The sequence below is a fragment of the Schistocerca americana genome, chromosome X, assembly GCF_021461395.2.
Source record: "Schistocerca americana isolate TAMUIC-IGC-003095 chromosome X, iqSchAmer2.1, whole genome shotgun sequence".
Lineage (NCBI taxonomy): Eukaryota > Metazoa > Arthropoda > Insecta > Orthoptera > Acrididae > Schistocerca > Schistocerca americana.
Window position 1 is genome coordinate 268,787,279 of NC_060130.1, and position 26,815 is coordinate 268,814,093.

Genomic DNA, 26,815 nt, shown 5'->3' on the forward strand with positions numbered 1-26,815 from the left:
ATAAAAGAACATTTTGTGAATACACTAATTCCAAACAAGACAGAGGCTCACTTTTTGTATTACAGTTATAAATGCCTACAGATGTTGCTAGTTTGCAGCTGGCCACAACATAGAATAACAATACCAATATTTTCCTAAATGGAAACAGCACAGGTTTCACTAATTTCTCTCAGTTTTGGGCTAACTTAATTGGTTTAATGCTGAACATAGTAATCTCAGTAACTGAGAACGCAAAATTTTTGACAAGGGTCCTCATGCTTTCCGTCTCACAAATGTTCATCTCAATCTCTTTTCAAGAGTCTCCAAGTCCATTTCACTGATCTTATAAATATTTTGGCAACTCTGATTGAATTAGGCCATCTTCAACAAACCTCAAAGTTTAATTCCTTTTTCAAAATTTCTTTTTGGTTTCCTTTACAGCTCGTTCAATATACAGATTGAATAACACTATGGAAAGGATAAAAGTCTGCATCACTCCCTTCGTAATTACTGCTTCCCTTTCAGGTCATTCAACTCTAATAATTGCAGTTTGGTCTTTTTACAAGTTGTAGATAACCTTTTATCCCTGTAACATAATTTCATGCATAATTTGACTTGGTACACATAAGGACTTACGAAAGTAACTTACACATCAACATCATCCCACTGAAGGAGGAATTGACCAGAGTGAAACAGGATGTCAGCATGCAAATCATTAATCTCAAACAGTACCGAAGGTAGCTGAAATGCTAACTAAATACTCTTTTCTCAGGAATGGACTGTCATCGTTGATGGGTGTGCCCCAACAGCATAGGCCACTGTGGAAACATTTGAAATCTAAGGAAACTTGCACATAGAATGAATTTTCATTCTCCAGCAAAGTGTGCACTGACATGAAACTTCCCAGAAGCGTAGCACATTGTCAGAAGTGGGTACATGTTCTAGGTTTATTGCAGAGACAGTTCTGCTGTGGCATGGATAACTGCTGCATCACAACATGGAGCTGAATGGCATAGCAACTGGAAATATCCTCCAGAGGTGAAGTACTTGGGACTGTAAAATTCTTATGGGCAGAAACCTAAACTGTACACAGACTGGATGTGAAATTCTGGCAATATATGGATCAAATGCAATGTCACGTCCAGCCATAGTGAAATAGTACCAACTACCTCTATTTAACCAAGGCTACACAGATGTGGGTGACGCTCATCAGGAAGGAGTGTCATCTACCATTTAGGACAATTTTCCAACAATGAATTCACACAGCAGTTCTTGATTGGCTCCATGACCAAGAAATGGATTTCTATTCTAGAGGAATTGAACAATTAGTAGAGCATTTCCAATCATTGTTTACAAAGAACCAGTGATTATGTGATTTGTCAGGACTCCAGCGGGAACATATTGTCATCCAGACACACTATTTCGGCAGTCCACCTGGCCACCATCTTCAGGTGAGAAGGCCATTGCACTAACTCGCCGGAACTGAAATCAAACATGCCGCAGCAGCTTCTTCATACACTGACTATGAGTCCTACGCACTTGCGCAAACATAACTGCCCTCTAGCGCAAGGCACAACAGCGCACTAATGGTGAAAGCGCGCGGAAACAATAAATCGATATCAAACACTATTGACAGCTTTTGATGACTGAAACAAAGACCGTTGTTTCTTAATGTCAAACAAACCAGGGTCTCAACTCTTACGTGAAGGATACCCCTTATCTCTGTTTATAATACTGTCAGATAGCTGGATTTCAATGGCTTCTTTCACTACACAGTTCCAATACTGCGACGCAGGGGCAACCACATGTGTCTCATTGTACATCATCTCATGTCCTTCAGTAAGACAATGTTCCATCACTACAGATTTCTCTGGATGAAATAAACACGTGTGGTGATGATGCTCCATGCAGAGATCCTGGACTGTACGAATCATTTGTCCAATATAGGCTTTCCCGCAATGGCAGGAAATCTTGTAGACCCTGGGCTTTCTCAAACCCAAATCATCCTTCACTGAGCCCACCAGAGTTCTGGTGTTAGCTGGCTGACAGAATACATGTAATATCAAATTGCTTTAAATATCTTCCTATTTTTGAAGATATGCTTGCTGCAAAAGGTAGGAATGCCACAAATTTGCTTGGGTCTTCTGTTGGTTCCCACGAAGGTCCAATCTGTAGAGCACGACGGATCTGATTGTCAGTATAGCCATTGTGCTTGAAGAAAGCTTTTAGATGATCCAGTTCTTGTGTCAGACTATCTACATCTGAGATGGTGTAAGCTCTGTTTACCAATGTATGTAGGGCCCCATTGCGTTGGTATGATGGATGACAACTTGATGCATGAAGGTATCGGTCCATCTACCTGGGCTTACAATAAACACTATGTGCTAATGTCCCATAATCCCTCCTGTACACCAAGACATGTCAAAATGGAAGTTTTCCATGCTTTTCAACTTCCATCATGAACTTAATACTGGGATGCAGACAATTAAAATGATCTAGAAAATGATCAAAGCCATCCCTCCCATGTGGTCATACCATAAACGTACCGTCAATGTATCTCCAGAAACAGGTTGTTTTAAGAACGCCGTTTTCAATGCCACGTCCTCAAAATCTTCCATAAACAAATTGGCAACTATGGGGGGTAACGGACTCGCCATAGCCACTTCCTCAGTTTGTTCAAAGTATTTGTCATTAAATAAAAAGTATGTCGACATCAACACATGGTGACAAAGCTTAGTTGTTTCTTCATCCAATTTTTCACCAATTAACTGCAAAGAATCTTCAAGAGGAACTCTGGTAAACAGAGACACAACATCAAAACTAACGAGCAAATCTATAAGAGTGAGACAAAAAGACTTCAAATGCTGAATAAAAACCACAGAATTGGAAATATGGCGTTCGCATTTTCCAACATGGGGACTGCGAATGGACGCTTAATACTTGGCTAAGTTATAAGTGGGAGTGCCCAAATTGCTAACAATAGGCCAAAGAGGAACTTCTTGCTTGTGTACCTTAGGCACACCGTACAATCTCTGCAGGACTGCAGCACCAGGTTGAAGTTTTTTAAGAACACTGTCAGATCTGTCAATATTATAAACAGAGATAAGGGGTATCCTTTAAGTAAGATTTAGGACCCTGTTTTGTTTGACATTAAGAAACAACTGTCTTTGTTTCAGTCATCAAAAGCTGTCAATAGTGTTCGATATTGATGTATTGCTTTCGCCACCGTAGCACTGTTGTGTCTTGCTCTAGGGGGCAGTTACGTCTGCACACATGCAGTGGAACTATGGTTGGTGTATAAAGGAGTTGCTGCGGCATGTTTCATTTCAGTTCCGGCTAGTTAGTGCGACAGCCTTCTCACCTGAAGATGGCGGCCAGATGGACTGCCGAAATAGTGTGTCCAGATGACAATATGTTACAGTTGGAGACCTGAAAGAGTATCACAAATTACTATCCCGTTAAACTTTTAAGCAGCCACCCAGTTGTTACATTTAAAAATAGTGTCTTCTGTCTCTCTTGAAAGCCTGAAATAATAATGTGAAGCTTATTTTCTGAAGTCCCATTGAATATCTCTTTGTACCTATGTACTCAAGAAGATAAAAAGAAAAATAATAAAGTTAGGTGCTGTTCCAGGACATCTGTACAATTATTTTCTGTATTACTGATAAGCTATGTAAGTTAGCCATTAACACAATATGACGTACAATTATTTTCTATAGTACTGATATGCTATAAATGTTAACTTCAGTTGTTGGACCTCACATTTATATTTCATAATTTATGTCCAAGAACACAAGTAATTTAGTGAAAATTCCTCAGCAATAATAAAGAAAAATTATAAAACTTAACTGAAAAATAAAAACCATATGACACTGCTGACAGAGACTTCGAGAGCGAATTGTAAAGCTATTTTTCACTTTTGCTGTTGGCAGCTGTCCTATATAATACTACTGTTCTGTTCAAAGAGTAAGTGTTCTGTTTACATGTCTGTTGAGTATGTACTGAGTATAGCTGGCACAAGATGTGTGCTGATTCTGAAGGAGGAATTAACCAGAGTGAAACAGGATGTCAGCATGCAAATCATTAATCTCAAACAGTACCGAAGGTAGCTGAAATGCTAACTAAATACTCTTTTCTCAGGAATGGACTGTCATCGTTGATGGGTGTGCCCTAACAGCATAGGCCACTGTGGAAACATTTGAAATCTAAGGAAACTTGCACATAGAATGAATTTTCATTCTCCAGCCAAGTGTGCACTGACATGAAACTTCTGGAAGATTGGAACTGTGTGCCAGACCAGGACTAATTCAAGACTATTACCTTTCGCAAGCAAGCACTCCATTGATTGAGCAACCCACGGACAACTCACTACCTATCCTCACAGTTTTACTTTCACCAGTACCTCATCTCCTACCTTCCAGACTTCACAGGACTTTAGCGAAACTTGGAGGACTAGTACTCCTGGAAGGAAGGATATTGCAGAGACCTGGCACAGCCACAGAAGGAATTATTTCCAGAATGGGTGGTTGGTTGTTTCGGGGAAGGAGACCAGACAGCGAGGTCATCGGTCTCATCGGATTAGGGAAGGACAGGGAAGGAACTCGGCCGTGCCCTTTGAAAGGAACCATCCTGGCATTTGCCTGGAGCGATTTAGGGAAATCACAGAAAACCTAAATCAGGATGGCCGGAAGCGGGATTGAACCGTCGTCCCGAATGCGAGTCCAGTGTCTAACCACTGCACCACCTCACTCGGTTCCAGAATGAATTTCCACTCTGCAGCAGAGTATATGGCGATTTGAAACTTACTTGCTGATTAAAACAGTATGCTGGACCGGCACTCTAACCAGTGCACATTCCTCTGCAAAGTGAAAGTTCAGCCTGGAATCAATGTCAGGTTCTGGATAAAACATGTCTCTACAAAAGCCTTTATTCCACTAGTGCTAGTCCTGTAAGTTTTGCAGGAGAACTTCTGTGAAGTTTTGAAGGTAGGTGTTGAGGTACTTGAAGTAAAGTTGTGAGGATGGAATGCGAGTTGCACTTGAGCCCATGAAGGGCAAAGATCCTGGGTTCAAGTTGTGGTACAGCACACAGTTTTAATTTGTAATGAAGTTTCCACTCGCACATAGTTTAATGATCACAAGCTGTACATCTGCATGTATCCAACTTGCTAATCAAGAATTACACAAAAACAAAAAACAAAATTGTGTGTATTGGTTGGTAGCTTCAGGACCAAGATAGCTCAGATAGGGTCAGGTGGGGTAACTGGAAACGATTTACTAAGTTTCGACTATGATTTCAAGTAATTAATAATTTTCTAAATTTAAATGAGTATTTTTGCAATTTTAATGTATAAGAGGTTTGAAATATGAACTCTGCTCTTGGATTCATTAATCCATTGAGTCTGACATAGTAAGTTTATATTTACTCCATGTGTTCAAATTTACCTCATAAATAAAAACTGCAATCTCAAAGTGTGGACTGGGTATGAATTTGCCAGTAGAGGTAACTGTAAACCAACACTGTTCCTTTCCTGACTGATACCAGTTTTTACAATTCCCCAACCAACATGTAACAAAAATTCCAAAATAAGCAATTTTTGAAAGGAATTTATCAAATAACATTAAAAATGAGGTGGTACTTAACATACTCCTTGTCAGTACACAAACACAAAAATGTGTGTCTAAGATTTTTTTTTCTTTTCGGTTTTAACAGGGCCAAACATAAATTTGTCAGAAGGTTGTAGTATGTCAGGTAATGACTCAGCAAGCACACTAAATGAATGTTGCTTTATACAGCCATTTACATTAATTTTAGACTGACATGGCTATCATTCCCATCAAATATATAAACGATACTTACTGAGTAATGGGTGATTTATATGATATTTCTGAATGTGAAAGATAAAACATGTAGTGAACTACTGATAAAACTTAGGCTCCTCCTTTTACTAATTTGTAGAAGCAGTATGAAGTGTCCCTGGTTAGTTATTACTCAAAGTCCACAAACTTTGAATTGCACCTCTCTTGTATATGATCAATGGTGCCAAATAAGTGTCATCTGCAGCAACGCAGACCAAAACAGTTGTCGATTCCCAACCTGATCCAGCAGAGATGCCATTCACTGGCTTGACCTCTTAATGTAGTTAGGCTACTGTCAAACCCAGGCTCATCAGAATTTTAGACAAAGCATGTTTTCCCATTATCTTTTAGCTCGCATATTTAGTGCAAATCATTCAGTTCACTGAATGAATGTATAAAGTACAAATTGATGTACCATTCTTTGTGAACTTCTGAAGGTGCTCAGCTTTCTTCAAAGGAAGACAGAGATTTCATTTTGTAAAGACCTGATACCAGTCCTCACCAAGACAGCACTTTCAAATGGATTTTTCAGTGAACTCTGTTTAACATATTGTTATACCAAGGACAAATGTAAGGATGTAGAGGCTTGTCTCACTAGGGGTAAGATAGATACTGCCTACAGGAAAATTAAAGAGACCTTTGGAGAGAAGAGAACCACTTGTATGAATATCAAGAACTCAGATGGCAACCCTGTTCTAAGCAAAGAAGGGAAGGCAGAAAGGTGGAAGGAGTATATAGAGGGTTTATACAAGGGCGATGTACTTGAGGACAATATTATGGAAATGGAAGAGGATGTAGATGAAGACGAAATGGGAGATAAGATACTGCGTGAAGAGTTTGACAGAGCACTGAAAGACCTGAGTCGAAACAAGGCCCCGGGAGTAGACAACATTCCATTAGAACTACTGGCGGCCTTGGGAGAGCCAGTCATGACAAAACTCTACCATCTGGTGAGCCAGATGTATGAGACAGGCGAAATACCCTCAGACTTCAAGAAGAATATAATAATTCCAATCCCAAAGAAAGCAGGTGTTGACAGATGTGAAAATTACCGAACTATCAGTTTAATAAGTCACAGCTGCAAAATACTAACGCGAATTATTTACAGACGAATGGAAAAACTGGTAGAAGCGGACCTCGGGGAAGATCAGTTTGGATTCCGTAGAAATGGTGGAACACGTGAGGCAATACTAACCTTACGACTTATCTTAGAAGAAAGATTAAGAAAAGGCAAACCTACGTTTCTAGCATTTGTAGACTTAGAGAAAGCTTTTGATAATGTTAACTGGAATACTCTCTTTCAAATTCTGAAGGTGGCAGGGGTAAAATACAGGAAGCGAAAGGCTATTTACAATTTGTACAGAAACCAGATGGCAGTTATAAGAGTCGAGGGGCATGAAAGGGAAGCAGTGGTTGGGAAAGGAGTGAGACAGGGTTGTAGCCTCTCCCCGATGTTATTCAATCTGTATATCGAGCAAGCAGTAAAGGAAACAAAAGAAAAATTCGGAGTAGGTATTAAAATTCATGGAGAAGAAGTAAAAACTTTGAGGTTCGCCGATGACATTGTAATTCTGTCAGAGACAGCAAAGGACTTGGAAGAGCAGTTGAACGGAATGGACAGTGTCTTGAAAGAAGGATATAAGATGAACATCAACAAAAGCAAAACGAGAATAATGGAATGTAGTCAAATTAAATCGGGTGATGCTGAGGGAATTAGATTAGGGAATGAGACACTTAAAGTAGTGAAGGAGTTTTGCTATTTAGGGAGTAAAATAACAGATGATGGTCGAAGTAGAGAGGATATAAAATGTAGACTGGCAATGGCAAGGAAATCGTTTCTGAAGAAGAGAAATTTGTTAACATCGAGTATAGACTTAAGTGTCAGGAAGTCGTTTCTGAAAGTATTTGTATGGAGTGTAGCCATGTATGGAAGTGAAACATGGACGATAACTAGTTTGGACAAGAAGAGAATAGAAGCTTTCGAAATGTGGTGCTACAGAAGAGTGCTGAAGATAAGGTGGCTAGATCACGTAACTAATGAGGAGGTATTGAATAGGATTGGGGAGAAGAGAAGTTTGTGGCACAACTTGACTAGAAGAAGGGATTGGTCGGTAGGACATGTTTTGAGGCATCAAGGGATCACAAATTTAGCATTGGAGGGCAGCGTGGAGGGTAAAAATCATAGAGGAAGACCAAGAGATGAATACACTAAGCAGATTCAGAAGGATGTAGGTTGCAGTAGGTACTGGGAGATGAAGAAGCTTGCACAGGATAGAGTAGCATGGAGAGCTGCATCAAACCAGTCTCAGGACTGAAGACCACAATAACAACAACAACAACGACTTAAGTCCCTCTTTGTCACATGAATGTTCCATTTCTGTATGAGGAGTTAAACAATTGGCCAGCCAGTACTCACCTGACCACAAGTCCTGTTCATCCTGCCATCCACCTTCACTAATCCCTATTTTACCCTACTTCAAACTATCCACTTCCTTTTTTGTATTTTGCACACTGATTGTCTGGTTAAGACAGCATTCCACACTCCATCCCATAGATTGTCAGTTTTGCTTGTCCTGATGACATCCTTCCGGGTAGTCCCTTGCCAGAGATAGGAACAGGGGACTATTTTACATCCAGAATATTTTACCGAAGAGGATTTAACCATACAGCAACGCTACATGTCTCCAGGAAAGATTCCAGCTATATTTTCCCCTTGCTTTCAGCTGTTCACAGTATCAGCATAGCTAGGCCATGTTGGTTGAATTTATATAGCCAGATCAGTCTGTCAGCCAAACTGTTGGCTCTGAAGCTACTGATAAGGCGACTACCTCTTCAGGGATCACACATTTGTCTGTCCTCTCAGCAGCTACTACTCTGTCGCAGTTGCTCCTATCTTATAGCTATCATTGAGGTACACAAGCCATCCCACCATGGCAAAGTCCAAGGTATGTAAGGAAATGAACGGTTCAGTCATGCCTAGAAATTAGGGTGCAAAAGGTATGCTACTATCACCCTACCTTTTCTTTCTCTCTCTCTCTCTCTCTCTCTCTCTCTCTCTCTCTCTCTCTCTCTCTCTCTCTCTCTTTTTTTTTTTTTTTTTTTTTTTGGCAATGTGTGGCATGGAGATATTTGTTGGTGAGAGCAAAATTATACAAAAATAGGCATTTCTTGCAGGGAGAACAGTGGCTCTTGAAATTGTTTGTAGAACAGCCACAAGTCACAATTAATATTCTTTATTGACTGATTTCATTCAATTTAACAAGTGTATTGTCATAAAGTGGAATTTACAGCTCGAAGTAGTTGGCTGATTAATATGACATTGGCAATGAAATCAGTCAACTACTTTGAACTGTAAATTCCACAGTTTCTGTCACTGTTCTTGTTAAACTGAGTGACTTCCAGGCAAAGAGTATTCATCACAACTTGTGGCTGTCATACAAACTTAATTAGCAACATTAACATCCTTGGTAGAACTTGGGAACTTCTAGCTGAGGAGACAAGGAATGTTTACAATTGGGCAGTATGTATTAAATTGACAATTAACATAACAACATATAGCATGAACTTCAGCTTAAAGATGAAAATCCGTTGTCACAATACCCAAAAAACACAGTTCTTACAGATGAATATTTATTGTCTATTGACAAGGAACAAGCAAAGACACAAGCAAAGAAAATGTCATGCCCTTAGAAGTCCACTAATCAGTGTGTAACAGCTATTGCGCCTTATGATGATATACTACTCCTATGTATATTAAATTATTATCTATAGCAATTTTTTCTGAGGATCAGATGTATGTAACAAACATAATTTTGTAACTATAAAATTGGGCCATAACAGTAATAGCTAAAAATAGTGTGGGTATCCTTACTGAACCTCACTAATACATGAAGAGAAACATAATATGTGCATCAATTTGTTATATACATGATCAGAGAATAAAGGCCAGTTTGTAATCATACTTAACAAGGAAAAACAAATGAAAACTTTAAAAAGTATTTTCTATGATGGTCTAAAACTTAGTAATTTTCTCAATGAGATGAAAGAGCGACTAACATACATTTATGTTAAAATGCAGTCAAATAATACATACTATTCAAAGATCACTTAGAGAACTCAGAGCAGGGCTAAATAAAAAATTATGCATAAATAAAGTAATAATTAAAACACCCGTGTCACCTTCTATGCTGTTTTTACAAAACAATCACCCCAGATCTTCACCATCTAACAGTTGCACATCTCACCCACCCTGAGGGAGATTTAATAGAGGTACGGTATGGCCATTTTTCCAACATCTGCAAGTGTGTTCGGTGTGTATGGAGATATAATTATTCTTCACTGATGTAAGTATTTCGAGAAGTATACAAGGCAATGGCCTCCAGGGACCTCATGCTCCATCTGGCCACTGATTTAGGTTTTCCTAAATCACTTCAGATAAATGTTGGGATGGTTCATTCACCAAGGCCATGGCAGACTGCCTGTCCTACCTCATCACAAACATGCATTTACATTTGTGTGTCTGTATATATATGACATGTTTTTCCTTGTATTAAACTGAGAAATCTAATAAAATGATCATTGGACAAATAAATTATTATGCTACTGATTGTTAGATCCCTTAATTGTATAAGAACACTAATGGCATCAAGGGCTTTTCTGTTGCACATTGTTGTTGGTAACAGTTCACACAATGAATCATGAGAAATTAACATGAAGAATCTTGAGTGAGATGCAGCTAGCAAATGAGATTCTCGTTTATTATTTCCTAAATAAAGATAGCTGTTATTTTGTTAGCTAAGGTTGATGGAATTATTGGTAAAATCAGAAAGACATAAGTAGGTTACCCTACTGCAATGATGAACACACGCCTCACGCTACACTGAACATCAATCTATTATGGCAATCTTATTTTTGAGCTTCCCTAAGTCACAACCAAACTGTCACATTCCAGTGGATCCTAGGCTTAAGGGTTTGTCACAGGTCAGTCTTACTTGGCACAAAGGAAATACAAAAATCAGTAAGAAACCTTAAAATTCATAGTAACCAGATTAGTAAAAAGTATTCTGCCCCTATCAATACAAAAAAAAGTAATCAGTATAACATAATGTACTGTATTTATTATTATTGTAACATATTTTACAGGTCATCTGATTGTATTGGACGGAAGACATGTCAGAATCTTCTGCCAAAAGAAATCATTAGATCACTCAATTGGCTACGGCCCACATCAATGAATTGCCAACATTCGCACACAACACAAGAGCTGCCGGCCCCTTAACAGGTAGGTAGATAAGAAAATTTCAAAAAGGAAATGGATATGTGGAAGTCAGGTATTGTGGGAATTACTGCAGTCTCATGGCAGGATGAACAGGACTTCTGGCAAGGAGCGTACAGGATTATAAACAGAAAATCAAATAGGGGTGACGAAGTACCAGAGACAAAATACAGGAAACCGAAGGTTATCTCCAAACTGTAAAAAAAAAAAAAAAAAAAAAAAAAACTTATTGCAGTTGTAAGAGATAAATTTTCATCCAATAAGTTGCAATTCCAGCCATTTTCTCTGACCTGTGACGTAACTGTGTTGTGTGACAACATGGTAGTGGGGTGTTTTCGAGTCAGCTCATGTTCACATATTGTGTGCTGTTGTATTTGTTGGACTCTTGTGTTCAACATTTATGTTTTGAAGTTGTTTCCTAGTTATGTTAGTGAGTCATTTGACATTGTGAGCTGAGTGTGTCAGGTTGTTACTGGAAGAGTTTGTGTCAGTGAGTGATTTTGCATAATGTGACTGATGGACACCGTTTGTATTTGAAATTCTATTTTTCTGGTACTCATGGATAGGGCATAAGTATGTTTTGTAGTTTTTTTTTTTTATTGTAATATATGCAGTATGTGTGTTTTGTTTATAGTTATTTTTGTACATCAAAATTAGCGATGATGCAAGTTTTCATGAATTTCAGCATTTTTCTTGTTAACATTTGGTAACTGTGTTGGTAGGTATGACAGCTACTGGTTCACCATAATTGGTTATGTTATGTGTCTTATTAGCTATATGAGTGGGTTTTGGTTTGTTGTACCATGGACTGTTTTAGACAGACATGGTAAGCAAAGGCTTCGATCAATCATTGATTTTATGATCTGAATGTTGGTTTTAGGTACTGCGGGGTTTGTTTTACCTCCATATGTGCCCAGTGAAATTTACAATACCTTTGGATTTGAGTGGTCTAATTATTATACATTTAGTTTGCCCCAATCCAAAACCCCCTACTTTCCATGGTTGTCCCATTAGTTTCATTCTATTGCTGGAATTAAATATTTCATGTGTTATTTATCGCTGTTCAAGGATGTCATGAGTGCCGTAATGGTCACCATATTGTGTATGCCTAAAATAGGGTGTCTGCCATATTGAAGAAATCACAGGCCAAAGCAAATGAGTAGACTCACAGCTTTTGGTTTTGTCAAGTTAAAGGCAAGCAGTAGTCAAGAAGGGAGTGAGACAGCTTTAGCCCATTCCTGATGATATTCAATCTCTATACTGAGTAAGCAGTATAGGAAGCTACAGAAAACTGGAGTAGGAATTAAAGATCAGGGAAAAGAAACAAAAACTTTGAGGTTTGCCAGTGACATTGTATTTCTGTCAGAGAGAGCAAATGACTTTGAAGAGCAGCTGAATGGAATGGACAGTGTCCTGGAAAGAGGATATAAGATGAACATCAGCAAAAATAAAATGAGTAATGGAATGATGCTGAGGGCATTAGATAAGGAAACAAGACACCAAAAGAAATACATGGGTTTGGCTATTTGGGCAGTAAAATAACTGATGATGGCCAATGAAGGGAGTATATAAAATATAGACTGGCAGCAGCAAGAGAAGCCTTCCTAAAGAAGACAAGTTTGTTAACATCAAATAATTTAAGTGTTAGGTAGTTTTTTTCTGAAGGTATTTGTCTTGAGTGTAGCTTTGCAGTTGGTTAGTTTCATGTTCCCTGGATCATTTGCATAACAAATGACGATGTGGAAGGAGTCATTTTATGTTCAAACAACAAATTCCTGCCAACTACTTTTTAATATAAAGACGTGAGTTACTAATTCCTGCCCACCCACCTTTCACACATTACAGTAATAGAAATTACAGAATAGGAAGGGTTGTCAAGGAGAAACTCTTTTAGTTTGTGTTCAAATTTTACTTTGCTATCTGCAGACATTTTATGCCACCAGGTACGTTATCAAAATTTTTTGTTGCAGCATTGTGCACCCCTATTTGTGCTAAAGACAAACTTGACATGGAATAATGAAAGTCTTTCTCTACCTGGTACTGTAACCACATACATCATTGTTCCTTTTGAACTATAGTGGATTATTTGCAACAAACTTCATGATGGCATAAATATACTGTGAATTAGTAGTCATAATGCCCTTAAACAGATGTCTACAAGATGATCATGGGTGAGCACCACTTATTATCCATACTGCACATTTTTAAGCAACGAAGAATTACTTTTTTAAAGATGAGTTACTCCCGTACATGAAAATGTGCAAAATAAGCCAACATACTGATTTGTCTCTCCACAATTTGCAAGATTCCAAGTGCAAATGTGACTGAATTAAGTTGTTTTAGGGGTTCCAAAATGAATGTATATGTGTGTGTGTGTGTGTGTGTGTGTGTGTGTGTGTGTGTGTGTGTGTGTGTGTGTGTGGGAGGGATTTGGGGGGGGGGGGTTGCACGTGCGGGCTTCAATTAATTGCAGTACTACTGCCATGTGCAAAAAGAACTAACTCTGCTTGTTGTACGCTAGGCAGAAGATAATTTAAATATACGAGGAACAATAGTAGAGCTAAGATTGAACCTTGGGCAACCCTGTTCGTGGCTCTGGGTCAACAGAAGCATTCCATTCCACCTGTCTGCTTTGACCCATGACATAATGGTTTTGTGGTGTGAGACGCCACTATGGTGTGGTGTTTTTGGATTGGTTGTGTTTTTAGATGTCATGTCATATTTGATAGTGCCCTATGGTGATGGATGTGGACGTGCTGAGTCTGACGTGTGGTATTGGTTCACTTGAGTTTTGGTTGTCCTCAAGCTAACATGGTTTTGAATTAAGGTAGCTGGCTTTTATTGGTAAGTAATTTTTGTTTCGATTTTATCCTATAGTAATAGCGATGTTTTGTCTGCTGTATATTTATGGCAGGTCGACAGTGTCTTAATTCATGCTGTGAATACGGGGTACTTGGATTTTTTGAATTTTCGGAGTTTTAGTTCCAATTTTCAGAGTTGTAGGTGGTGTCGTTTGCTTTCCGTAGTCTCGTGCATAGGGCAGTCAATATACCTATGAGTGAAAGAGATAGGGAAACTGAAATTAATACCGTTAAGAGAATAGCAATGAATAATGGTTACAGAATAAATATGGTTAAAAAACTGTTACGGAAAAGTAATAAGCACAAAAAGAATAAACCTGATGGAGAGAAAGTGAAAATTATCACGATGCCATACTACGGAAAATTCTCACAAAAGATAGCAAATATTTTTAATCCATACGATATCAAAATAGCTTTTCAGACTAATAACCTAGTGAGGTATAACCTTAAGCATGATATTGGCGAGAAGAAAAATAAGTCTGAAAGATCGGGAGTTTAACAGATTCAGTGCAGAACTTGTGACGCAAAATATATAGGGCAGACAGGAAGATCATTCACGATCCGGTATAAAGAACATAAAGATGCGTTCAGGTTAGGAAATTATGACAAATCAGCTGTTGCGAACCATACATATGAAACAGGCCATCCCCTTAATAGCATAGAAGACAACGTAGAAATATTGCATGTAGAAAAGAAAGGGAGGAAACTTTATTTACGAGAGGAATTCGAGATAGCTATCCATGAAAAGAAACAAAGCAATATTCTAAATGCACAAGATAATTTTTAAAAAATGAGATTTTTTAGCGGGTTTTTAGAATTATTTTAGGGCAGGTATGCAACTTTAAACTTGTAGAATGTCACTGACGGAGTTGCGAGAGGCTAACGATGGCAGACCAATGCAATAAGGAAATCAGGCGCCCAATAGCATAGCGTTACCGTCAAGGACACGGCTGTAACCATGCCACAACACCTAGGCACGTCAGTCCAAAACAGCTCCCAAGCCGGCGCAGTGCGACAGCATATCTGGTAGCTATGGGACGGCCACTGACTATTTGTGTTGGTATTTTGTCTTTTTAGTCTGTTTAATTTCATGACATAGACTTTACAACCTGATGATGAGAGCATTGTCTCTTGAAACGCGTTGTTAAAATATATGTATAAGAATCGCGGTTGAATGCTAACAGTGATAACCAGTATAACGACAACTGCTACATCGACTCCATAATGGATTATATTAAAAGGAAAACTCATATTTATAGATGTAGAGATACTTTTGTCATTGTTGACTGGATGATTTGTCCTGGACACATGGCAACTGGAATACACCATTTGACATTATGACTGCAGCAGAGAGAAAGTATAAGGAGTGAAAGGTGATCTGCATCCACATGCTCATACACCATAATTCAGTTATATGAATTGAAGGATATGAATGGGAGTAGAAAACTGGGCGATAGGGTTGTAGCTTATTATCACTGTTATTAAATCTCTGATGTTTGCCAATGACACTATGTAACTCTTTCACAGGCGGTAAAGGACTGAAGATCAGTTGAATGGTTAGTGCCATGGAAACAGATTAAGAAGAAGACCAAACAAAAAGAGTGATGGAATACAGTTCGGATATGATGCACTAAAAGCAGTAGACAAGTTTTGTTGTTTGAACAGGGGAAAAAAAAAACTGACTTTGACCAAAATAGAGGGAATATGAAGTGCAGACTGACAATAGCATGAAAATCATTCCAATGAAAAAAAAATATTTTCTTCACGTTAAATGTGTTAGGAAGGCTCTTCTGGAAGTATTTATCTGGTGTGTAGGTTCATATAAAACTAACATGTGGACAATACACAGTTCAGACAAAAGGAGAACTGAAATGAGGTGCTGCACAAAACTACCGAAGAGCATATGGGTGGATTGGACAAATAGTAAGTACACAATAGAAACAGAGGGGGGAAAACAACTTGACTAAAAGAACTGATTGGTATGATATATGATACTTCCTGAGGACAGGAGGAATTTTTTTCTTTCTTCTTTCTTCTCCTTGGAGAGGGGGGGGGGGGGGAGTAAAATTTTAGATGGTGACTAATACTTGACTACACTAAGCAGGCGTTAAGGCTGATGTAGGTTCCAACTATTATGTAGGAGTGAAGAGCCTTCCACAGATATGGTACTGCAAGAAAAATTGGACAGAGCATTGAAAGACCTACGTTGAAACTGGGTCCCTGGAGTAGATGATATTCCCACAGAACTACTGATATCTCTGGGAGAGGCAGCCATGACAATACTATTCTAGGTGACGCGCAGGATGTATGAGGGAGGTGAAATACCTTCAAACTTCAAGAAAAATATAATAATTACAATTCCAAACAATGAAGGTGCTGACAGGTGTGAATATTATAGAACTATGAATTCTTTACAGAAGAATGGAAAAAACTGGTAGAGACTGACCTTGGGGAAGATCAGTTTGGATTCCTCATAAATGCAGGAACACATGAGGTGATACATTAAGGACAGGCAAACCTAATTTTACAGCATTCGTAGACAGAGTAAGCTTTTGGCAATGTTGACTGGAATACTTTGTGAAATTACAAAGGTCGCAGGATTAAAATAAAAGGTGCGAAAGGCTATTTATAAACGTGTACAGAAACCTTGCAGCAGTTACAAGAGTTGAAGGGAAGCAATAGATGAGAAGGGAGTGAGTGTTTTACACAATTCCCGACGGTCAGCGTCTTGAAAGGAGGATAACAGTAACCGTGCACTAAACGTAGCGCGAGAGTTTTGTTATTTGGGCAGCAAAATAACTGATGATAGCCGAAGGGGATATGATATAAAATGCAGACTGACAATGGGCAGAAGAAGATATACTGAAATGATAAACATGTTAACATTTAGTACGTATTTAAGAGTTACAAAGACTTTTCTGAACGTATATGTATGGAGTGGAGCGCTCTGTCGAAGTGAAATGTGGACGATAAACAGTTCGGACAAGAAGACAACAGAAGCTTGTGATTATTCGGCGATGAAGAGATCCTACTCCCGAAAAATCATTAATTTCATAACTTATCATTATGATCTTACCTTCAATACCGAATTTGTATCCCCCGTACTGTCAGGCATAATAACAGCAGCAGCAATGCATACTAACTGAAACACTGCACCGAAATATAGCCCATATCTAATCACAGAATCTACAATATCTTCTGTCATGACGCTCTGTTTCCTTCGTTTACGCTACTTACGTAATGCGCAACGGGTTATTCGTATTGGCGAAATACTCTAGGAACGCACCGTACTACGACGAGCAACTTAACACTGCAACTGCCGATTTAAAGAAAAACAAACGCGCGTCACTTCTGTCAAACACAATCGGCAAGTTACTAACAACTCAAAGACACTAGATACAGGACATACCACTTAGTGGCTTTGGTCGAAGGTACTGCGTAAACTCAAAGAGGCAGTATTCTAGTATTCTTTACATCTTTGCACAAACTAAGGAACGAATTCTGTTTTCATGACAGAAGAGTCTCCGCTTACGCACGACACTGGCACTAATTTACCATCATCAATCTTAGATTTTACCACACATTTTTATTTGTTATTTATTTAATACCCATCTTCTGGCCCATAAGAGCAGTTAATGATATAATTTTGTGTAAATACAAACATATATTCTTGGAATAGCACGGAAAATACACTGTACCGAATCAGAATAACTCTTTATCGGAGTATAAACTCAAGATAACTTAACCCACGGGGATGAAATACTTAACGTATATCTACACGATGCCCCTTTCTTCGTACAAAATCGCGGAAGCATGGGAATAAAAGGGCATGCACAAAAACTTGCGAAAGGAAAGTGTGTACGCACGGGCGTTCTCGTATCCACACGCTGCCTCATTGCGTAAGCAGTCTGCTACGAATCTTCTTCTTTGCTTGGGAGCGTGTGCTGTGTTTATTGTGGTGTAACACGACAAAAAAAAAAAAAAAAAAAGAAAACGCAAAAGCGCCTGTAAGTACATAAACGTATAAACAACAGATGAATGAGAACTACAAATTGATGACAACGTTTTGTCTGCAAATTTCAGAGAGAGGTCACGACGTAATTTTGGAGTTTCTGCTTGGGAAGATGCAGCGATAAGGCTGACAATCAAATTTTGTTACCTGGTAACTGGCGGTTTACGTACTCGTTTGAATTATTTAGTCCTTATTCTAAGACAAAACATTTCAGTTCTACCAAATTTGTAACTCGCAATGTGGAATAATTGTAGTTTATTATTTGATTGTATCACAGCTCTTTTCACTGTATGAAATGCCTAAGCTTGAAATTATTAGCATATTTTGTTCCTATACAACGTTACAATTTGTACCTGTTAGCATCTGTAAGTACTGCTCTCATGTACAATTACGACTTATCGTAACAGTTCTCTCGAATACTGGATTAATGGAACATTAATAAATAAAAGTGATCATTCCTGAAACTGAGAAATAGGAAGGTTCTTAACGTTATGTGAAGGTTAATTTTGTTTCAATGTGTCATTTATATTTAATCATGAAATATGATATATAGATTAGCTAAAAAGGATTCGACAAATTTTGGAATTTTGTAGATGCCCGAATTCACTAGAACGGTGGTTGTGTTTCACATTTCGTATTTTTTTGCATCATCAGTGCGCTCCATTTGCATTTTTAGTAGTTTGTTGAGGAGCTACACATTCCTCATCACTTCTTTTGTTCAGATGCCAGGCTCTTCAGTTGTTGTGCCATATCGCGAATATTCGTCTGCAGCTTTCATATGCTATTTTCATAAATTTTAGGTTATTCTTCTCAGTTTTCCTACTTCGAAACTTACGGAATCTTATTGTTTGCAGAAATATGATCGAAGACAATCTAATACGTGACACTCAGGGCAACACAACTCGAATTTTTATTCAAATAATCTTCAGAAGCTGCATGAGACATGGCTTTTTCTTTGTCTGTAATCATCTATAAACTTGTGCGTGCTTACCGTGTCAACAGATATTATTGCACATAAATCGCCTTACAGCATAACCTCAACACACTATATACTACACCACTGTCTGCTAAAAAGTGCAAAGATTTCCGACGAAGGGGGTAGCAATGCGTCTAATGCATGGTCTCTATTTCCAGGAAATTACGCATGCACAAATGTGCGTGCATAGTTGCGGTACTGGAAAGTTATGCTCATGCGCGAAGTTGAAGACAAAATAGGCATTATATGGACGCACCTTTATAGGGACTGCCAGCAACACGACCTTGTTTCGCTGACAGGCCACTTGCGGTGCTGCAAGTTTATCGATCCATAATCATCTTGTTTTTGATACTGGGCGTAGTAAATGAGTGTATATTTGTTTTTGCTTAATATGAAACAGAAGTTGGCTTCGTCGCAGAGGTTTGTGTGGGCTTAATATTTGTTACTACTTAAGTGTATTGCTTTTATTCTTTTCTTTTTTTGCATCCATTTTCAATACAATCCTCGAGTTTAATGGACAGCTTCATATAAGCAGCTTTTGACAGAACTAATATTCAACTATATTACATCTTGTCATGAATGAGTATTTTGGCTGTGAATGGTATTGCTTCTCACTACTGAGTGCCTTGCATTTCACAGTGATATTCAAAGCACGAATGGAGATGTAGATGAGTCTGCTTAGCGACTAGAGCACTCTTCTTTGCAAATACTAAAAATGCAACAGTAGGTACACAAGTGTGCTTTATTACCATCCTCTTATTTCAATGAAATTTTTGAAGGCCTCCATTAAATATCAGAAAGTATGAAAAACGGATGTGAAAGAAAATAGTGTACAAAACAAAAAATATACCCACAATGCTTTTAAATCAAGCTGTTCACTCACAGATTTGTAAGCAGTATCAAGAGTCCACAGAATACCAAAATCAACGCCTGTAAACAAAAACAAAAACTGAATAATTTACCCCATCCAATACTGTATCGCGGATGTCAACAAGACTGAACCAAAATACCAGAAATGTAATGGATGATTATAATTAAACTGATAGTGTTTCAAGTGCTACAGTGTGGGCTGTATACATCACAGGATAATGAAATATCATGGGCATGTTCATTAATCAGTGTGCTCATGGACTATACTGAAAAAAAATTGCTCCACTTTCTGACACCAGGTGAAAATATGGTACTGTAAACAATCAGAAAGTGGTGTGAGTGCAGGAAAAGGAGAAGAACGATGAAACACGTTGTGTAGGATATGGTCACAAGCTAAAACATGTGTTCAATATGGTCCCACTATTCAGCAACATGATGCATCCGTAATACGGAATGGTCACAGTTGCTCACAGCATATCCAGTGATTTATCTTTGTATGCTATCCTTCAGATCCACATACATCCCTAATAGACATTAACTTTCAGATGTCCCACAACAAGAAGTCACATGGATTTAGGTCAGGGGATCTGGACAGCAAAAATTTTGAAATTTTCTGGAGATGATGTGGTCGTTACTGAAAATTTCTTAAAGCAAATTCTTCACCTTTTAATGTACATGTGGCGTCGCTCCATCTTGCATGAAAATAGTGGTGTGGTGTTCTTGCTCAATTGGAATCATTTGTTGCGCCAGTCAGTCCGTATAATGTCCATCTAACAGGACAGTGAGGTGCCATCTTCTCGAAGAAAAATGGACTGAGATCAACGGATCTTGTGAAACCACAGTAGACAGTCCTGTAAGCTGAATACAGTGGATGTTCCTGCGCAGCAAGTGGTGGAGTAGAATCCCATATGCAACAGTTCTGTGTATTCATGGCACTGTGCAGAGGAAAATGTGACTCATCCCTCCAAATAATGTTTCCTGGCCACATGTTATCCATTTCCATGCATGCCAAGAAACGAAGGGCAAAGGCATATCTTAGGGGCTTCATTTGGTGCACATTCTGAACCTTGTAGGAATACCAGTGTAAAATGCAGCCCAAAATCTTTTGAGCTGTTGACCAGAGGACAAACAGTCGTTCCAGCACTGGCTGCAGAATTTGAGGCATGTTCTGCACGATCAGTAAATCCATACGAAGTGGTCCAGTGATGGTTGCTTGACCATTTTTAAATATTATAATTTGTGATTGCTCTATATTTGAGAATTTCAAAACACTTTTTTAAAATAATTTATCTTCCACCTTTACTGAATGGCGGTCATTTTTATTTGTAGGTGGGGGACGATTTTTCAGTCTGGAGACATTAGTGAAAATTTGAATATCTCTGCACTGGGTTAAGTTACAACATTGCAATTGACATGATTGGTTTTAGTAGAGTCTTTACACAAAATACCCTAAACTCAAAAATAATCATTCAAAATTACCTCCAAAGTTTGGTATCTAAATTTTCAAAAATCCACTTTTTAGGCCCAAAAATAACAAACAAGGAGTGATTTATGAAAGTATATTTTTTCCTGTAGTTATATATCATATACTACTAGCCTCATATAGAGCAAGAACACTCAGTAATGTTTCCTTAATTTTTTATGTATATGAAATTTGAAAATTTTCATTTTTTGTAAGGTTTGGGGTTAGTTATTCCAGGTGGTACTGAATATAAAAATATTATTTTTGCACAGTTTGTACATCTATATGATAGCAACGTACTGTAAAAATTTCAACATCGATATCTAACTGTGAACAAAGATATGAATTTTTGAAAATGAGGCGATAATTCACATTACACTACAACTGATCTTATGGCGTTGCCTATTCTTGTGTGATATTGGCGAGATATAATCAGCTATTATTGAAGTAAGGTACCGAATTATATACAAAAAGTGGAAATATCACTGAAATTAACATTTATATTATTTTGACATACTTAAAATAAACATTTTCAATTAACAACCTTTGATATGTGACTGTTCTTAAACCTGGTGGTGAATGTTAAGAACACTTTATTTCTTCAGACAGCTTCTGTGATATAGAATAAGACCTCCCAGTTGCTGTGGTAAGTACAAGCACTGAAAGTTTCCTTAAAACATTTTTCATTGGTATCCAAACTTTGTCAGTAGTAGATTTCTTGAATGATGTTCTCGGGCTAGCAGGGTGGTAAAAATGCACAGAAACATCATTGTTTTCCTAACTTATTCTTTCAAGCTCTGCAAGCCACCACTGTCCATCATACACACATGCCACCATGTCATTCAATGTTAAAGACAGAGATGGCTGTTGTTGGTATCATCATTTCATTGTCATTGACAAGCAAGTCACCAAAGTGACTGCAAATAAAAAGACTTGCACCAGGGAGCCAAAAGCCCTGAAAGAGGACTCCCAGCGAAAATATACCATATGCTCTTACCATTTCTGTAGCAACATTGTCCAGGGTCTCCCATAGTAATAACAAACCAAAGCATTCGTTGGCGGTCTTGCCTTCCCCCCTAACAGCTGAAGGACGTTTGGCACTTTCGAGGAATCCATGTTGAGGCCTTGCACTACTGCAGGAGACCGATCACTTGCGACAATCAGGCCTCTTGTTATAGTTCAAAGATCCAAGACTGAACTTCCAGTTATGTGATATTCTGGACAGGTCTTCTAAATTTAATTGTAATTGTAGTTACGGATTGCAGTTACACCATTTTGTGTTACAGTTTCTCATTGGGGTGGGGGGGGGGGGGCTACTGTCAGGAGTAGTTTCGGATAGGGTTCAGAAGATGTTCGATAGTGGGTCCATCACTATAATGCTTGCAATATTGTTTGGGGTGTATTCACTTTTGGACGTTAACCCGGACTTAACAAGGATGGATACACCCAGAACAATATTCTGGGCATGATACTGGTAGATCTACTTTCGGACAACTTCTGAATCATAATCTGAACCTGCTCCATACAGTGACAACCGCTACAAGAAATTGAGACAAAAATCAGCGTAACTGCAATCCATGGACTGTAAGTACAACCAGATTTAGAAGCCATGAACAGAAGATCAGGTGACTAGTAGTGCTGCCATCATGGAACTGTAGAGTGTAAAATGAGGTCTGATAACCGAAACATATCAATCAGTCTTTTGTGGTAGTGGAAAATGTCAGCATGGATTCGTTCAAAACACTTGACATCCCTGAGCCATTAGGGAGGAAGCTAAGACCAACCGACGAACGCTTTCGTTTGCTGTTATTATATGAGAACCTGGACAATGTTGCTACTCATATTGGTAACATAGATTATGCTCCTTATCAAGAAGAATTTAAAAGTGCTCACATTGTGAGTTAACCAGCATTTCGATCTCATTTAAGTATGGCCGAAGAGTCAGCCTTCAGGAATTGTGAAACGAACCCTGTCTTCCAGGACCAGGTGCCACAAAGAGTGCAGATTCACCACACGATGGGGAAACTCACAGGCGTCTATTGTCTATTGAGGCCTAAGTGCTGCAGTGTGCGAGTGAGACAGACGAGAACCTACGTCATAGGGAAACCCAGTAGAAGGCGTTTGTTGGCGAGGGAGGCGTAGCAGTGTTAAATATGGCGGACCTAAGATCGGCCATAAAGGGAAACACTTATGAAAACTATTTAATTCTGTAGTAGTGCAGGGAATGAAGCCACAGTAATTTTAATCTACCATCCTTCATAAAATTTCATGGTGACCCCAATAAAACTTGAATATTTATCGCATCTATAATAGTTTAGGATTTACTGTTAAAGTTAACAAGTTTTGTAACAAAGACCTAATGCTTAAATCTGAACGATTTGGTCGATCTTAATGATCGACATTTCATTTAGAAGCACATCATTAAAATGACCAATGTTGTAAATATCAACTCTAACTTTATTTGTTTACAAATATAGTAAATTTAAATTATCAGTATTTTCAGTTAAGCATCAGATCATCATTTCCTCCACACAAAACACATTGAACGATGACAGCATGAGGTAATAGAATATTTGTTGTAAAGTTTAGTGAATAGTAGTTATTTTTGTTCTTTATTTATTAGAAAGCACGTTGGTGCAAGGCTACAGACCGTGACGTCCAAAGCTAAGAAGGAAATTGTATTGGTTTAATTAGAAGAATTTAACGTTTATTATGTAATGGATATTATTGTTACTTAATTTAGAACGTGAAAGTGGTCAAGCTTTGATTATTTAAATGTGTTGAAATGTAAAATAATGTAGAATAAGCTGTAGCCAATCAGATGGACGGCTTCAGGAAAGGGAACTGCACTAGTCAGTTGAGCAAGTATGTTCGGCACACGGGAAACGCGGCCGGTGACGGGCAGAGAGACAGTGCTGGTGGAGATGCGAAAGCGGACAGTTCGGCTGGAGACACCAAAGCAGACGGTCGGTCTTTAGGCAGCTAGGAAGTGAAACGACTTAGAAAATTTCGCGTTGTGTGGTATTGAGCACCTTAGTCTATGAGCAGTGAGCAGCCGCGCACCTGGCGTAAACTCTAACTTCTTGCGTAGATAACTTGTATTGCGTGATGAGATTGTGAATGATCGAACTGTGCCAAATGGATATGCGCTCGAGAGTAACAGCAAATCGAAATACGACCACTTTCACTATTCGTTTGCTCTCTGAATAAACATTATTCTAACCAAATCGCAACTGTATGGCCTACATCATTTATGGGTCATTAATTTAGTTCCCGATATTATTATTACTGTTTTTATATGTTATTTTAACTTTGTATTTCACAAACTTGCCATCAGCCAGAAAATTTAACCATAGCGTCACAAGTGTCTAATTTAGGGCATGTAATGCGACGCGTGTGGTTCAACCCCTAGACGAGTTTGAGCCAAAACATTTCGATGAAGGGGAACCGCATGTGAGCCTGAACATCTGTGGATGTTAGCTCGCAATGATCTCAGAACCATTTTGTGACAACATTATGGTGCATAAAATCTACGATCAAGTGGACTGCCAGGAGCAGATAGACAAGGTACAGTCTGTAATGTTAAAGAAGGAGTTGTGTAGGTCATTTAACTATTATCAACATAGTAAATTTCCCAAATTCATCTCTGTGAGATACAGTCTCAAATTGAGGTTACCATTTATCCTATGTGGGAATGGCAGATTACAGCAAGAGGAATACTCGAAAAATCCGTATGGTAAGGTAGCAATGGAAACCATTTCGATGAAATTCAAAAATCACGTGTCTATACTGTACAAAGTGAAATTGGCTTACGCTGAAATGAATGTGCTAATGGAAGAGCTGCTTGGCATATTCCAGCATCTTCGTGTAGGTGGCTATTATCTTTTGGATCAGGATATAACGCAAGATCTTGTTGGAATATTTAGGAGGTGTGCGACTACCTAATATCAAACCTCACCCTATGTATGGAAGGAGACTGCTAGGGAAAAAAATCAATGTAACTGTAAACAACGACAAGATCCTTGGAATAGACTGCTTAATGTGGATGACCTCCAATTGTAAAGATATATATCAAAGTTATATGGCAAACCACAAGTCAAGGAGTGAACAAAGTTATTGATAACCACCCTAAAGATTTTACATCCTCCTTGGCTAAAGAACATGATATTACCAATTTGGAGACTACAATATACAACTAAAGAATGAATTGTGTGATTGATCCTGTGCAGTACTGTTTATGCTAAGGAACAGTATTTTCAGTGTGCTCCCCTGTACTTCATACCAATCGCGTCTGTGTGGTGTAGATTAACCGATAACATACAGACCATTTGCTGTGTGGTGTTGTGCGGTGTTTTGTAGTTTGTCTCCTGGGGCAACAAAAAGTACCTGAAAATTGGATGGTGAGCAGTTAAACCTTCAAGACAATCATGATCAAGAACTATGTTCTGTCTGTATAGAGTTTTAATTATCTGTCCTTAAATATGCAGAGCATCTTAACAAAGACTCCAACAAAGATGATATAAGTATTATACAGAAGTGCTACATTGAAAAAGGTGAAACATATTTCTCGCAATCCAGGATATCATTCACCACAATAATGTTATGTATAGATATTTCTGAACTGGGCCAGATTCCCCCAAATAATGTTATTCCACAAGTCGTAAGAAATGAAGCAATTTATCTAACAGACTTAAACCATTGCCCATTATAGAAACTACTCCTGTAAATACAATAATGTGCTATGTGTACGGGAAAGAATACTGGAAATGGAAGAAGTTGCAACAAAAATATCTGGAGCATAGAGCGAAAAATTTTGAAAAAAGGAGGAATATAAACTTTTACTGGAAAAAGTAGAATACACTTCAGATGAACTGGTATAGCTTACATATTACTTTAAACAGAAAGTATGGAAAAATCTGGACACAAGTAGATAATATAAGATGTCAGCATTTCTTCTGTTCGGCCCAGGCCCACTGCATAGACTATGTCTTAATATGACGTTTTGTAATGAATACCTCCAGGTAAACTTCTTCTTTACTACAAGCTTGTTTCAGCAAAAGCACTGTTACCAAGCAAACCTGTAGACATTAATATTGTGAGTCTACTTAAGTTTGTAAAAATTGTACATAAAGGCAATTTGTGCACATACTTACATCTTGTTATAATGGTTACCTATATTGCATCAGTGAGTAAACAATGGACTGTCCATTTCATGCTAGATCGTTATTATCATGCAAGTTCTGTGTGTATAAAACATTTCTGCAAAATACTTTTGACAGCTGGATTCCTTGTTTAGCCTCAGTGATGCTTTATGTTTACAATAAACTTTGCTAGTTAGTGATATTAGTTGTGTTTCATTGCTATTATAATTTTGTTATGATTTGAGTCGATGGTTATCTTTTGTTTTCTGTTTATTCAGCTTTTTTATCTCTTCTTCTTTTCAAAATGTCAGTAACATTTTCTGGATAATTTCATGTTAGTTGGTACAAACAGTGAGGTCATTTGTCCCATCAGATTAGGAA

General features: G+C 38.2%; 1 protein-coding gene across 1 annotated transcript in view; it reads right to left on the bottom strand.

Moving 5' to 3' along the window:
* LOC124555394 (protein anon-73B1) overlaps positions 1–17,365 on the bottom strand; it is a 33,040-nt gene extending 15,675 nt beyond the window's left edge. The window contains exon 1 of the mRNA XM_047129290.1: positions 17,050–17,365. Within this exon, the coding sequence (XP_046985246.1) occupies positions 17,050–17,178 (129 nt within the window). The 5' untranslated portion in view covers positions 17,179–17,365. The remainder of the gene's footprint in view (positions 1–17,049) is intronic.
* Between the last annotated feature and the right edge of the window lie 9,450 nt (positions 17,366–26,815).